This window comes from Myotis davidii, unplaced genomic scaffold (genome assembly GCF_000327345.1).
Source record: "Myotis davidii unplaced genomic scaffold, ASM32734v1 scaffold456, whole genome shotgun sequence".
NCBI lineage: Eukaryota > Metazoa > Chordata > Mammalia > Chiroptera > Vespertilionidae > Myotis > Myotis davidii.
In genome coordinates, this window is record NW_006287375.1 from 946,562 (window position 1) to 961,581 (window position 15,020).

The 15,020-nt window shown below is 47.7% G+C and overlaps 1 protein-coding gene across 1 annotated transcript in view; it reads right to left on the minus strand.

Annotated features, from left to right (window-relative positions):
- SLC22A4 (solute carrier family 22 (organic cation/zwitterion transporter), member 4) overlaps positions 1 to 15,018 on the minus strand; it is a gene marked incomplete at its 5' end in the record, with an annotated part of 40,410 nt that extends 25,392 nt beyond the window's left edge. Inside the window, 2 exons of the mRNA XM_006759177.2 lie at positions 534 to 637; positions 14,887 to 15,018. Of these exons, the coding sequence (XP_006759240.1) occupies positions 534 to 637; positions 14,887 to 15,018 (236 nt within the window). The remainder of the gene's footprint in view (positions 1 to 533; positions 638 to 14,886) is intronic.
- Between the last annotated feature and the right edge of the window lie 2 nt (positions 15,019 to 15,020).

Here is a 15,020-nt window from a genome sequence, read left to right on the forward strand (position 1 = left end):
GGCTGACAGCTGTTTGTGGATAGATCATGTCATCCAAGAGTTAGGGACGGGGTGGGAGGAGTGGTGATGGCAGTGTACCTTTTTAAAAATAATATAATTTTTTATTGATTTCTGAGAGGAAGGGAGAGGGAGAGGGAGATAGCAACATCAATGATGAGAGAGAATCATTGATTAGCTGCCTCCTGGATGTCCTCCACTGAGGAGTGAACCCACAACCCAGGCATGTGCCCTGACTGGGAATGGAACCATGGCCTCCTGATTCATAGGTTGACGCTCAACCACTGAGCCGCACCAGCCGGGCAGCAGCGCACCTTTTTTGAAGAGTTTGGTAATATGAGGATCCACTTCCCAGTGGGTCCCGGAAAGGGGCTGGGTGTGGGAAGACTAGGAGGCATCATGGCTGCTCCTGTCACAGACTTGTTGGCCTAAGGGGCCTCCTTTCTCTGGGTGGAAACACCCTGCATTCAGTTCAATCCCAAGACAAACAGGGACTGACAAGGGGCCCTATCCCCCTTTCCTCCTAGCCTCCTTACCTGTCTGACAGCTGTCCGGAAAAGAAGGAGCCAAGGAGCACGCCCACGAAGAACAGGGAGGTGGTGAGCGGCGTCTTCCAGTCTTCCTTACACACCAGGTTCCACTGCCAGGGAGACAGCGCGAGGTGTGAGCCCGCTTCCCAGCGGCCCAGCCCAGCCCAGCTCCGGGGACAGCAGCACAGCAGCCGAGGGCGGGCTGGCCATTGTGCAGAGGGCCCTGGGGGTGGGCTCCGGACTACCTTTTACTGTCCTCCCTGAGAGCCCCTTCCCTTCTGAAAGGGAGTGCGATGCCCTGGCTCTGCTGGCATCACACAGTGAGAGTGAGCTGAGGCCACGGCTGTGACTGGCGACCCTCAGCTGCGCAGTGGCATGAAGCGGAGGTGGCATGTCTACTTCAGGAGGCATGTCTACACCACGGAGGGAAGGTGTCAGAGCACGCAGCGAAGGTGTTAGAAACTCCTGAGGGGCGGGGCAGGGGGCATGGTCACTTGGTCCAGGTATAAAGTTTCCTCTGCCTTGTTGAAAGTGCAAGTGGTCCCAGGCGGTCTGTGATTACATGCGCTGAGGAGACTCCTCCGGAGATCACTGTGCTCCCCGGTCCATTCACACCAGAAGCCTGGATCGGGCCCCACTGAGCCAGAGGGGATGTAGCCTATCTCCCATCTACAGTCCTCCACCCTCCTTCCCACCCAGCCTTCCCAGAAGTGGGGCCCTCCCATTCCCCAGGTCCCCGGGGCTGCTGCAGCCTTAACAAGTCTCTGCTGGTTGATCGATAACATGAGGGTTTCAGCCAGCGTTCCAGTTCCTCCCAGCTCTTGACTTAAGTCAAGCCAGCAACATCTCAAGGGAGGTTGCACAAATTTCAACATGTGTTCAATGAACTTTCATTTATTTAAAAAATAAGCAGGTGCCAATGAGTATTTGGGGGCTGTGGGTCAGGAGGTTGTTGTGTGTGGCTGGATGATGGGTCTAGAGCAGTGATTTTCAAGGAGTGTGCCACAGCACACCAGAGTGCCACAAGAATCTTTAAAACATGCAATACCTGACTATTTAGTCAGGGGCACGGACCTCTTTTCCTGCAGATTGTCGAGTGAAAAAATAGCAATAGCCAACATAACACCAGCCATCTATGAATCAAAATTACACCGATTTTTTTTGTCAGATTGGCACAAAATATATATTTTTGGGTGTGCTGCAGACTTTTAGTAACCAGTGTGTGTGTGCGCTGCAAGATAGAAAAGGTTGAAAATTGCTGGTCCAGAGCAGAGCCCCTGCTTCCCGTCCCACCACCACCCCAGCTCCACTTGCTGGTGGTGATGCTTCATGACAGTCTCAAAGCAATTCAGTTCTTAATGCTCACAACTTCCCTAAAATAGATTTAAAAATGAATTCACATATTTCTGTCCCACCTCATTCTGCAGCAGAGAGAGGTGTGTGTAAGAACAATTCCCCCAAAAAAAGTGTTACACAAAAAGCCAAGGGAATTGGGGCAAAGAGAAAGCACAGGGGAGGAAGGGCTGCAAAATACCCCAAGCTGAGGGGAGCCTGACCACCTGCTGCCCTGCCCAGGGTCCTGCCTACTTGCTAGGGAGGCCCTGAAATCGGGCTCTGAGCATCCCAGCCGCTCAGCGCTCAGGATCGCAGTGCACACGGTGATAAACTCGTTCTGCAGAAGCTGCTGAGTACCGAGACCTGAGAGAAGTCTCTCCTAGACACTTTCTTCCACAAAGGCGTCACTCTGTGATGGTGAGGGTAACGTCCTTGAGAAAACCCTTGTCCTAAAGACAACAGCAAGATTCACGAGGCTGCCTTTCCTGTGTCCATGATGCTGGCCACGGGAGGGACATCCAAGCACAGCTCTGCAGAAGAAACACAATGTGGCCCAGGAACTCAGCTCTCTACCCTCAGTCACAATCCCAGGAGAAGTCCTGAGGCCACACCCACAGTAGGGTTGCTTCACCTCGGGTCCCTGAATGGGCTTCATGGGAAAGGTCACAAACCCTCCAAAGTTACATGGCCAGGTTCATGGGCCTGGGCAAAGGATGGGAAAAGGTAGACAGGATATGCACCTGAATTAATGGCCACCCACTTCCAAAACTCACTGGCCAAAGTGTCAAAAAAAAGAGCTTGGATCTGTTCCAACACACAGCAAGATGAGCAATTGAGATTTCAAAGCCTTATGATGTGGAGTGTGACCCATTTTGCAGAAGAGTAAACTGAGGCGCTGAGACTGGGTTTTGTCTGAAGTCATAGCAAGTAAAAGGGCATGTGAGTGGCCAACTCAGGTCTCTACAACCTTGTTTGCATCTCCTGCTTTGAACATGAATTCCGAAGGCTGGATAAAATGAACTTCCATCCCATACACTTCGGCAAGGACTGTGACAGCAGGACTAGGGGCAGGAGGCCTCCACCACAGCCTTCAGCCTTGGACTGAGCCAAGATCTCCAGCTTGGTAGGAGTATTAATGTGTCCATGATCATCACCAGTCCATCTGCAGTGGAGCAGAAAAGCTCTTCTGAAGATACTGTGGTCTCTCTCCTTCGTGATTTTTTTGAACTTTTTCTGTCAGGACTTTGCCTTAGATGAGGGGAGATAAGATTTAGAGACATCAAAGAAAGAAGGCTGTCAGGTGTGGAGCTAGGCATCGCCTGAGCAAAGGTTGTGGGAAGGACTGGCTACCTAATTTGCAGGCCCCACACAAACTGCAAATGCAGGAACCCCCTTGTTAAAAAATGATTAAGAATTTTAAGACGTCAATATCAGAACATTAAAACCAAGCACGGGCCCTTTGTGACTGAACAGGTTGCATGCCCAGGAAGTTGGCTTAGGAGTGGGTCCATTTGGTCTCTTTGGGGAATGGAGCAGGGGAAGGGGTTCTGAATTGGAGTGCTGGGAAGGGTGAGCAATGACCAGCTCTCCATCATTCTCCTATTGGAGGCCATGCAGCCATGGCTCTAGGTCCCCCTTCCCTCCTTGAAGAAGGGCTCAAGAAGCCCCGTCAATATCATGCTACACAGGAGGTGGCCGTGTGTGCACAGCAGCCACTTGCTCCAGGCCCATGCAGGCTGCTATCTACCTTTATTTTTTTATTTTTAAAATATATTTTATTGATTTTAGAGAGGAAGGAAGAGGGAGAGATAGAAATGTCAATGATGAGAATCATTGATTGGCTGCCTCCTGCATGCCCCCTACTGGGGATCGAACCCGCAACCCAGGCACGTGACTGGCTGGAATCGAACCTGAGACCCTTCAGTCCACAGGCTGATGCTCTATCCATTGAGCCAAACCAGGTAGGGCATGCCATCTACCTTTAGAGAGCCTCTCATACCCAGCAGAGAAAGGCAGCTGGACCTCAGTGCTGCCCAGGGGGTGAGGGGAGTTGTTGTATCCAAGGAGTCTTTTAGAAAAGCTGCAAAGGGCCTCGTAATAGGACACAGGATCGGCAGACAAAGTTGCAGCTGGGGCTCACGGGGCTGCAGTCTAGTAAATCAGCTGTCAGTCTGGAGAGGAGCCCTTTTCTCCATGGGGCTAGTCCTGGGGAGTTAAGGTCATGTCCGTCCCAGACCCTGGGGGCTTGAGGGGTGTGTCTTGGGGCCTCACTAGCCAGGGCCCCAAGGAACTCTCTGTGCTTCACAGTGACATGACAGGCTCAGTGGGAGACAGTCTTTTCCTTGATGGGACAGACCTGTGCCTTGGTCTCTCACAGATCTATACAACATGCTCAGAGGTGGATGGCCTGGTGAGTAGCTAGCTGGCAATCCTCTGGACTTGTGCTTTGAGGTCAAACACTAACATTTCTGAAACATAACCCCCACACCCGCACACACATCCCCTGGAGAGAGGGAGAGTGGAATGCGGGAACCAACTGGCCCAAGATGTGAAGAGAAGGGGCACTGGATGTGTCCTCCTAGTGTTACTATGTCCGTCTCATCCTCAGGGGCTCAGACCAAGGTTTCCCCAACAAACCAGAGTGAGTTCCATGTAGCTGGACCAGCTAGCCCTTGGTTCTGCTTTAAGAAATAAAAACCCAGGTCACCAGGTAAAAGGGGACAGGTCTCTCTTGCCATAGAAGAATGTGCCTCTCATCCCTCCCAGCAGTAATAACGGGAATGACCACTACAGTGTATTGAGTGCTAACTGTGTGCATTGTATTGTCTCATGGATCTCAAAGCTGCCGTGTGAAATAGGTACTCTCTTTATCCCCATTTACAAATGAGGAAATGAAGGCACAGAGCACTGAAGTGACCAGCCCACGTTCTAGTGGATTGGTAAAGGAAATTGCTTAATCATTTATCCAACCGTCATTGAACACCTGCTCTTGGCCAGACTCTGCGTGGGGTACAAAACAGACATGGTTTCTGCCTCCACAAAGCTCAAGGTCAAGCATACTTTATAGGACAGATCATGTGCGTGCATTAGCCCAGCTGTCCTGGGCCACTGTGCCCTTGCTCTCTGGCTAGAGCAGAAAAGAGCCCCCCCTCCCCCCCCACCGCCTTTCCTCTATCTCCTCCAGATGGACAGAGTTCTAAAACCTGAACCTATTCATATAATGATTTGAGATAACGAATGCTTGCACAAGGCTAGGCACATGATGGATGCTTAACAAACTGTTGATGAATAAACACTGAACAATTAGGAGTAATGGAAAACGAGTTTGGAAAATGTGTGGTGTCACACTTTGTCCTTTGAAAATCATCCTCAACCTTGAACTCTCCAAGTAGCTAAAGTTTTCGCACTTATCAAAGGCGTAAAGGACCATAAAGAACTGCAGAGAAATGAGACCTCGGAAGGCAGCCTGGCGTGGAGCAGAGTGCACAGGCTCTCTTGGGCTCTGTCACATATCGCTATGTGGCTTTGGGCTACTCACTCACACCTATCAGCCTGCCTTTTCATCGTCGAAGAGGAGCTGTAATACTCCTTCCTAGGGATACTGTGAGCATTTGACAAGAAATGTAAGAAGAGTGTCTGACATATTACAGGCCTTCCTAAATGGCAGTTCCCTTTCTACTAACCTCACACCTTTGTCCTAAGCAAAACCATGACTTAGAACAAACAGCATGAATGAATAAGCAAAGCAGGTTACACTTAAACCTGACTAAGCAAAAGAGATTCTCAGAAACAAGAACTTTGTATTCAATGACCAAAAGGCTTTTACCATAAGGCATAAAATCCCTTTATAAATGGACTTCAATCTTAGAGATGAGTATACATGAAAATCTGACAGTAATCCACTTAAGAGTGAAAAATATATTTCGGTCACATCCTCTTATAGTTATTTTTCATTCCAGGGAAAATAGGAAGTAGTAATTAGTTAATAATAGAATATATATCCCCCCAATGTCTTCCTTATAACTTAGTTGCTATTTAAAGCTGAAAATTTCTTGACTGTTGGGGAAAAAGAAGCTGGATAGTTAATTATTTTTGTTTATAACAGCTATATTGAGATATAATTTACACGCCATAAAATTCACTCTTTTAATGTGTACAGTTCAGTGGTTTTAGTATATTATTCACAGAGTTGTGCAACCATCAGCACTATCTAATTTTAAAATGTTTTTACCACTCCTGAAAGAAACCCTATGCCCATTAGCAGTCAATTCCCATTCTCTTCCCCCAGGACCTGGCAACCATTAATATACTATCTGTCTCTATGGATTTTCCTATTTTGGATATTTAATGTAAATGGAATAATACAATATGTGGCCCTTAATGACTGATTTTTCCCCCCACGAAGCATGTTTTCAAGATTCACCCATGTTGTAGCATCTGTCAGTGCCTCATCCCTTTTTATGGTTGAATAATATACTATTGTATGGAAGTACCATATTTTATTTAACCATTCATAGGTTGATAGACATTTGGGTTGTTTCTATTTTTGGCTACTATGAATAATGCCGCTATGAACTGTTGTGTACACAATAGCATTATTCTGCTCTATCTCCACAGTCTCCCTATTCCTACCAACATTTGTTACTGTATGTCTTTTTAATTATAACTATTCCAATGGTGTTAAGAAGTATCTCATTGTGGTTCTGATTTGCATTTCCCTAATGACTAACAATACTGAGCATCTTTTGTGTTGAATCTATAGATCAACTTGGAGAGTGTTGCCATCTTAACATTAAGTCTTCGGCTTCATATTGGTCTATCACAAGAACATGAGACGTCATTCCATTTATTTAGGTCTTGACTTTCTTTCAAACATGCTTTGTAGTTTTCAGAGCATGTTTTGCATTTAAAAAAAATGTATTCCTGGAGAACTTCTTTTAATATGTACTGTAAGGAAGTACTGTTAGCAAAAATTTATCTCAGTTTTTGTGTATCTAGGGATATCTTTATTGCATTTTCTTTTTTAAAAATATTTGTATTAATTTCAGAGAGGAAGGAAGAGGGGAAGAGAGATAGAAACATCAATGATGAGAGAGAATCATTGATTGGCTGTCTCCTGCATGCTCTCCACTGGGGATTGAGCCCACAACCTAGGCATATACCTTTGACCAGAATCAAACGAGGACCCTTCAGTCCACAGGCCAACGCTCTAGCCACTAAGCCAAACTGGCCAGGGCTCTTTATTTCATTTTCAAAAGAAGTGTTGCTAGAGATAAGATTCTTGGTTGACATATTCAGCACTGTGAATATGTAATCCCACTGCCTTTTGGCCTCCATTGTTTTTGATAAGTCAAACGTAAATATTATGGGAGTCCCCTTGTATATGAAGTCATATTTTTCTTGCTGCTTTAATTTTTCCATTTGTGTTTGATGTTCAGCAGTTTACCATGATATATCTGTGTGTGGAACTTTTTTGTTTTTTTCTACTTGGACTTTGCTGAGCTCTGACCTATGTAGATTAATGTTTCTCATAAAATTTGGAAAGTTTCAGCCATTATTTCTTTGACTAGATTTTTTTCTGTTTTTCTCTTCTTTCTTTCTAGTATTCCCGTTATGCATATGTTGGTGTGCTTAATGGTGTTCCACTGTTCTCTATGACTCTGTTCATTTTTTCTTCATTCCTTTTTTTCTCTCTCTTTTTTTTTGGATTGCATATTTACTATTGTTCTACCTTCAAGTTTGCTGATTCTTTCTTCTGCCTGTTTATATGTACAATTAAAGCTCTCTACTGAATTTTAATTTCAGTTACTATATATTTCAACTCCAGAACTTCTACTTAGTTTTTATATATAAATTTAATTTTGTCTTAATTAGTATTCTATATTTGATGAGATATTGTCATCATACCTTCTTTTACTTTTTTTAAGTATGCTGCTTTGAAGTCTTTATTAATATGATATCTGGGCCCTTTTATTCCGTTTCTGTTGCCTGCTTTTTCTGCTATGTGCCGGTCATATTTTCCTGTTTCTTTGCATGTCTTCTAATTTTCTTTTGTTTAAAATTGGACATGTTAGGAAATATATTATGGAAACTCTGAGCACTGAACCCCACCCACACCCTAGGGAGGCTTGTCTTTATTTGCCTGTTGATTTATTTAGTAACTTGGCTGGACTCTAAGTGATGTCTGGTTCCCTTTCAGTGTGAAGCCTCTGATGTTGCTCTTCAGAGGGCAGTGTTGGGCCCGTGCACAGTCACCCTGGGATGACAATGGCTTTAGCAGGGCTCTTTTGACTGTCTCTTTTCCTGATTTTTCTATTACGCTGTCTGCCTCTGCTGATAACAGACCCAGCTGATCGAGTTATTGTTTTTAATAATCCCTTAGCACATAAATTATCCTACAGTCTAGTTCGATTAATTCAAATCCCTTTGCAGTAGTTTTTGAGGTTTGTTCTGACTCCAGGAGGGATGTTCTGAGCGGTTTCTTTTTCTGGTTGCCACTGGTAAGCTAGCTGACCTGTGGGTTAGCTTGTTGCTCCAATGGAGCTGCCATCCTCCTCTTCTTTATCACCACAGTCTACTTGGTTTTCAACATCACTCTTCGTCTTCAACTCCTGCACACTTTCCAATGAAGTTATTTTCTGTAGGGACAGCTTCAGAGCTCTCTGTTCTAATGGGACTACCTTTCAGAGGGTGAAAACCTCTGAGCTCCAGCTCCAGAGCTGAGGGCAGAGAAAGCAGCCCTCAGAGTGACACTCCTCCTTTATGAGTTGGACTCTGGGTGGGGGTGATAGCCTCTGTCTTTTCGGCTTGCTTCTCTCACCATGGAACCTCCACCCTACAAGCAAGCTGGGACAAGAGTCCCAATAGTCTTGGCTTATGTAACCGGTAGTAGAGCTGCCACCATATCCGTAGGAACTGATTAGAAGAGGGGATCCCCCAATCTCCTGGCTGCATTCACCAGAAATTAAGCCTCTGCGACTGGAGTTCAGGAAGTTGAGGTGGGCTAAACCTTAGAATGTTCTCAGTATCTTTTTTCCCCCTTCATATTAGAGGTAAAGAAAAATCAACCACAGGTGGAGAGGCCTCAATGAAGAGTTTTGTGGTCATCAGAGGCTCACCCCAATGGAAGACCCAGGGAGTTTGAGTGGGACGGTGGGGATGGGATTGGAGAACCCGAGGGAAGGAGAAGGGGTACTCAGGGGCCTGGCCCTCCTCTTGCATCCTGGCATGGAATCCATCACAGCTCTACCAGGCTCCACTCTGGGAATGTGAGCAAATGGCATGGGGTCTGTACCACTGTGGACCTTCCCGACAGTCCGGCAAACACAGAGCAGGAACCACTAGCCTTGGGCCGTCTATGCCAGTTGCTAGGGCATGTGAGTCAATCCTGCTTCTCCCCAGAGCCTCCATTCTCTCTGCACCATCTCTGCTCCAAATGGTATCCTTGCTTAAAACTACACCACGGTTTCCGATAACAAGGCAGGCCTGTACTAGCCTTGAATGTAAATCGACTTGGCCTATCACAAGGGACAAATTATAGTCCTTGCAGAGGCCCAAGGCTTCTGCAGCTCCTCTGATCAGCCCTGCCAAAGCCTTGTTTTTTGACAACCAACCTCTTGGACTCTGTGTGAGAGTTCTGCTGCCCACCAGGAGGGATGGACAAAGTCTGTTTATCCAGAAAGTTGGCAGGAGGTGTAGGTGAGGCAGTTTCTGGACAAAGGCACGCTCTGAGATCCTGGTACCATTGTCTGGAGGAACATAGCTGAGAGGCCACAGGCAAACTGTTTAGGGTGAGACAGTTATAAACAAACAGGGAAGCACATTCGGGCCAAAGCTAGGGAAATGCCCCTGAATCTCCTTTATTTGTTCTCTGGCAAGGCCTTTCTGAAGCACTGACTGGAAATAAAAGTCTTTCCAGCTGGTGTTGGCTAGCGGCAGAGGTCCCCACACCTTACCCCCTTTGGAATGTACCAAAGGGCAGGTCTGAGTGTGAACTTGGTTATATTCAGGCTATCCTGAGACCCAAGCTGTCAGTCCCCATCCTGGCCAGCAGTATGCCAAGGAAGCCGACAGGTTTGATGGAAAGAAAACAGCCTAAACCTACCTACTGCTCAAACTCTGCAACTTCGCCAGAGCCCAGCCAGGCCCAGCCAAGCCCCAGGAGAGGCACATGCCTGCGTGCTGCCATATGCACTCCCTCCCACAGAGTGATCAGATAGATGCCAGGCTCAGTCTGTCTAATTGTTCCCTTCTTTGCTGCTCCCAATGCCTCCCATAAGTGTTATCTTAGCAGAGATGAGGCCACTGTGTTTCAACCTCATAACTTTGGACTGTGTGGGGGAAATCAGCGTGTCCTGTTCTGTCCATCCATGCCCTGACCCCGGGTCCCAGGAAAGATGCACAAGGCTAGTGCCTCCAAAGGTCCAAGCCCTTTGCTGGAGATTCTTTCATGCTTAAAGGCATGACTACCAGCAGCTCTACCCACGGGTTTCTAGAGGAAGCACCCAGCTGCTAGAAAGGCTAAAGGTTTGTCTGGTGAGGAAGCAACCCTGCCTCAGGCCATTGGTGGTGTGCCACAGAGGGTTGGTCCTGCCCCGGGCAGTGGCTCAGTAGGGTGCAGAGTCATCCCATACACCAAAACAGTTGCGGGTTCAATTCCCAGTCAGGGCACATATCTAGGTTGAGGTTTCAATCCCCTGTTGGGTACATATGGGAGGCAACCAATCAATGTTTCTCTCTCACAGCGATGTTTCTCTCTTGCTCCTTTCCTCTCTCTCTCTCTCTCTCTAAAAAAAGAAGGCCAGTCCTTACCAAAGGCAGGTTCTCTCAGGGCCTCTGGAGCACAGGGCCTAGTGGTACCTGACTCAGAGGTGACTGTATAGTTTTCCAAGCCCATGGATTGAATGGGGTCAAGACTACCTGATGTTCCATGGGAAACGAGGACGTGTGTGAGGCAGAGGCCAGCCCATGCTTAGACCCTGGCCAGAAGCTAGGCTCACCCCTACTGCTCAGCCTGAGGCCCTTCAGATGAATCGAGGCCCCCTGGAGAGCAGGGAATGGGCTGCCCTCCCTGCTCCTTCAGCCTCAGGGCTGGAGGCTTCTGAGCTTCCTCACACACAGGGCCTTTGCTCCGTGGAGTCCATCACACTGAAGGGCTACAGAGAGAGCCACACTGAGGGAGGCTGATACCCCCACGGCAGTAGGTCTCAGTGAGAAGCATCCATCATCAGCAGGTCTGGGATGTTTGGGGTCCTTTCCTTCCCCAACAGAAGTGTCAGTCTCAGCCTGCTGGGCCAGATTCCACTCGTTCCTGCTCCTGCCCCTGTTCTGCGGTGGCTGGCACTCCTCCTCCCTGGGCCAAGCACAGGCTTCTCTAGCCCCGACTCCAGAGACAGACGAAGGGCCCAGCCCTGACTCTTACATTCATTATCCTTAAAGTGAAACATGATTTGGTTCATGCTGGCACAACTGAAGCAACAGAATAAATAAGGATAGTATTCGATTATAACTCATGAAACAAAGTAAGTATGTGTGAGTCTGTTCTGATATAAAGTAATAATTGTATAAATAGATAAATGGGAGTGAAGAAGAAGCTCTTCTTTGCAGAATTCCAATTGATAAATTGGAACGAGTGTAGACGATGCAAAAATCACCACTAGGCAAATGCCACAGAAATAGTTGTTTTAGTTGGAGAAACAGGATATTTATATAGCTTCAAAGTATCTCCCCCCAAGATATTCATTAATGCTAAAGGGGGAAAAATAGTGGCTTTACAATGGAGAAACCAAGCAGACACCAACGTAAACAAGTGATCAAGGTTAACATCACCAGTAATAAGCCATATCGATACTATGTACCTGCTGGTAGGATGCCCCGCGGACACATCACTTCTATGGTATTCTTGCCAAAAACTCACAAACTCAATTTCATCGTGAGACAAGTTACACAAATCCCAAAGCAAGGAGACTCATACCAAGTGTCAAGATCAAGGTAAGGAAAGACTGAGCAACTATCACAGATGGGAGGAGGCTAAGGAGACATGACAACCAAATACAATGTAAAATCCTGGATCGGATCCTAACACAGACAAAGGACACGCGTGGAAAAACTGGTGAAATTAGAACAAGGTCTGAAATTTAGTTAATAATATTGTAACCAATGTTAATTTCCTGGTTTTAATAAATAAATTACGGTTATATAACTTGTGACCATTAGGGAAACCTGGGTGAAGGGTATATGGGAATTCTCTGTGCTATTTTCACAACTTTTCTCTAAATCAAAAATTACTTCAAAATAAAGTTTAATAAAAAGTGATTCTTAGTTACTGCACAGGACGAATAAATTGGACTTCACAAACAGCCCCGGAGGAAGGAAACTACCGTATATACACATACACACAAAGACAGATGCACGTATATACCACATTTCATTTACCCATTCATCCGCTGACGGATACTTGAGTTACTTCCATTTTTGGCTATTGTGAATAATTCTGCTATGAACATGGGTGTACAGATATCTCTTTAAGACTCTGCTTCCAATTATTTTGTATATATACCAAGAAGTGGTCTTGTTGGATCATATGGTTAATTCTATTTTTAATTTTTTGAAGAACTGCTATGCTGTTCTTCATAGTGCCTGCACCATTTTACATTCCCACTACAGTGCACAACGACTCCGATTTCTCCACATCCTTGCCAACACTTATTTTCCTGTGTGTGTGTGTGTGTGTGTGTGTGTGTGTGTGTTTTAAATAACAGTCATCCTAGTGGGTGTGAGATGATATCTCATTGTGGTTTTGATTTGCATCTGTATTTCCCTAACAATTAGCGAGGTTGAGCACCATTTCATACACCTGTGTCCCTTTTGTAGATAAGGAAAAGGAGGCTCTGAGCAGTGAATGTAACATGCTGAAGTTGGCCAGGTGGTTAGCGGTGGGGTCAGAACCGACGCTGCAGTCAGACTCCAGACTCCTCCTGTGCCACCAGTTCTCTGGGGAGAGCCACCACCACCCCCAGCCGCCACCCTGGGGCTTCTGCCACCTTCCTCCCAACCACCAGTGCCCATTTGCCTTTTACCTGACTCCCACCACCCAAAAAGGAAGCAAGGAGGGGGAAAACCAAATCCTGGTGTGTGTGTGTGTGTGTGTGTGTGTGTGTGTGAGAGAGAGATGAAGAGCATCCCACAGGCCCCCTCTCTGTACGCAGGGCACAACAGCGTAGCTATGTACTTGGAGGCCAGCAGCTACCCACCCCTGACACCTGGGGGGAACAAAACCAGCAAGGAAGGGAAAAGAGACTGATCAACACAGCTGCCAGGGAGGAAACAGCAGCCAGCTCGGCCAGCTGTAGCTTAGCTGCTGACGACGCTTCCAGGAACTGAGGTGGGATGAACTGGCCTCCAGTCTTAGGTGCCCCTGGGCCAGGCTGTAGGCAGGGCATGGGCAAGCACTAGGAGGCCCTGTTAGGGGATCCAAGAAGTATGGCCTCCTTAGGGTCTAAGGTAGGCACGGCACCAATGCCAGTGGGAATCTGAGGTAGCCCATAGGCTGAGCCCACTTTCCGTGGGTCCTGTAGATGTTGCAGCCACCACTCCTGGCTGGCCACCAGTCTCTGCCAAAGCAACTCCCACAGCTTCCTCACGAATCTTCTTGCTTTTTATAGCAGCTAGAGTGAGCTCTTTGTAAAAACACAAATCTGGCCATGTTACCCCTTGCTTAGAACCCTCACTGTTCCTGGAATAAAGTCGATTCCTCTGCGTTCCTACCAGGCCCACCGGGAACTGGCCTCTGTAGGCGTTTCTAGCCTCACCTGCCATCCTCTGAGCTTCAGGCACCCTGATCTATAGAATTCCATCCCAGGATCTGCCACGTTCTTTGCCTGGATAAGTCCTGCTCATATTTCTAGACTTTGCTCAGATTTTATCCCCCCTCCTTGGAGTATTTCCTCACCTTGTTATCTCCACAGAGAGGGTAATATATCTGCCCCAGGTCACAGAGCAAGCCAGTCAGGATTTGAATTCAGGCTCCAGAACTCCATTAATGTTAGCCCTCTCTGTAACATGGCCAGTATGCCCCCTAGACATCTGACCTCTGAGATGTCTGCAGCCTAGTGCCCAGCTCAAAGCCAGCCGTGGTGTCTGATGGTTGTCCTATTGCCCATTGTGCTGAAGGAAGGGGAGAGCAGAGGCCACTCTCAAGTTTTTCTTGGGAGGAACACAGAGCAGAGGAGGGTCCAGAAGCTGGGGAGTCCGACCTGCCCAACCAATAGCAGGAAACCAGTCTGTGAGGATACCCTTCTCAGAAGGACGCATGCCCTGACCCAGCATCTCCTGGCCCTTACCCAGGGCAAAGCAGGAAATGCAGGGGGTGAAGCTGTGTGTAGCCTGACTTCTGAAACTCGGAAAACCTGTCACCAAATCACTTAGGATGCTAAGGGGCTAATGGCATAAGCTGGAGCCCCCATCCACCACTGGGCCCTATGCTCAGAGGGGTCTCGGTGTGTCTGTCTCTTAAGTGCCTTGGGGCCATGGTCATTGCCTCCTCTGATCCCTGCACACAGCAGGCATCAGGAGGACCTCTGCTCCTTTCCGCAGAAACTGGAGCCCAAGCTTCACCGTAGGCACGAGGCACGTGAGAGCAGTAGGCCCCGGATGCTTCCAGAAGTCCTACCCATTTGTGTCTGCACTTGAGCTCAGCAGCGTCCCCTACACACCCCTCCTGCCTGTACAGAACTTGACTCAGCCTGTACATCTGGGGAGCCTGGGGCTGAGCCTCTCTAGGGCAGCATGGCTCTTGAGAAACAACTTCAACTGTTGTGCAACTCTAAAAGGAGAAGACAGTTGGCCATAACACTCCCTGCTCATTCCCCTCCATACGGACTGAAAGATCACGAATGAGCTTAACGTGAGTTCGGTGCTCTTCGGCCGCACTCCTATGTTGGAAGCATAACCCAGTGGTGGGACAGCCAGCGTGGGGGAGCCTCGAAGGGGACTGCCACGGATAGAGGGTTGCTCACACACCCACCTCGGTCACGATGGTGGACAGGTAGACGTCCTGGCTGAACTCCCAGCCATCCAGGCAGTCCTCCTGCTCCAGCTGCTCCAGGTCCACGTCGCGCCCCGGCTCCAGCCCGAGCGCCGAGAAGTTGGCGATCGCGG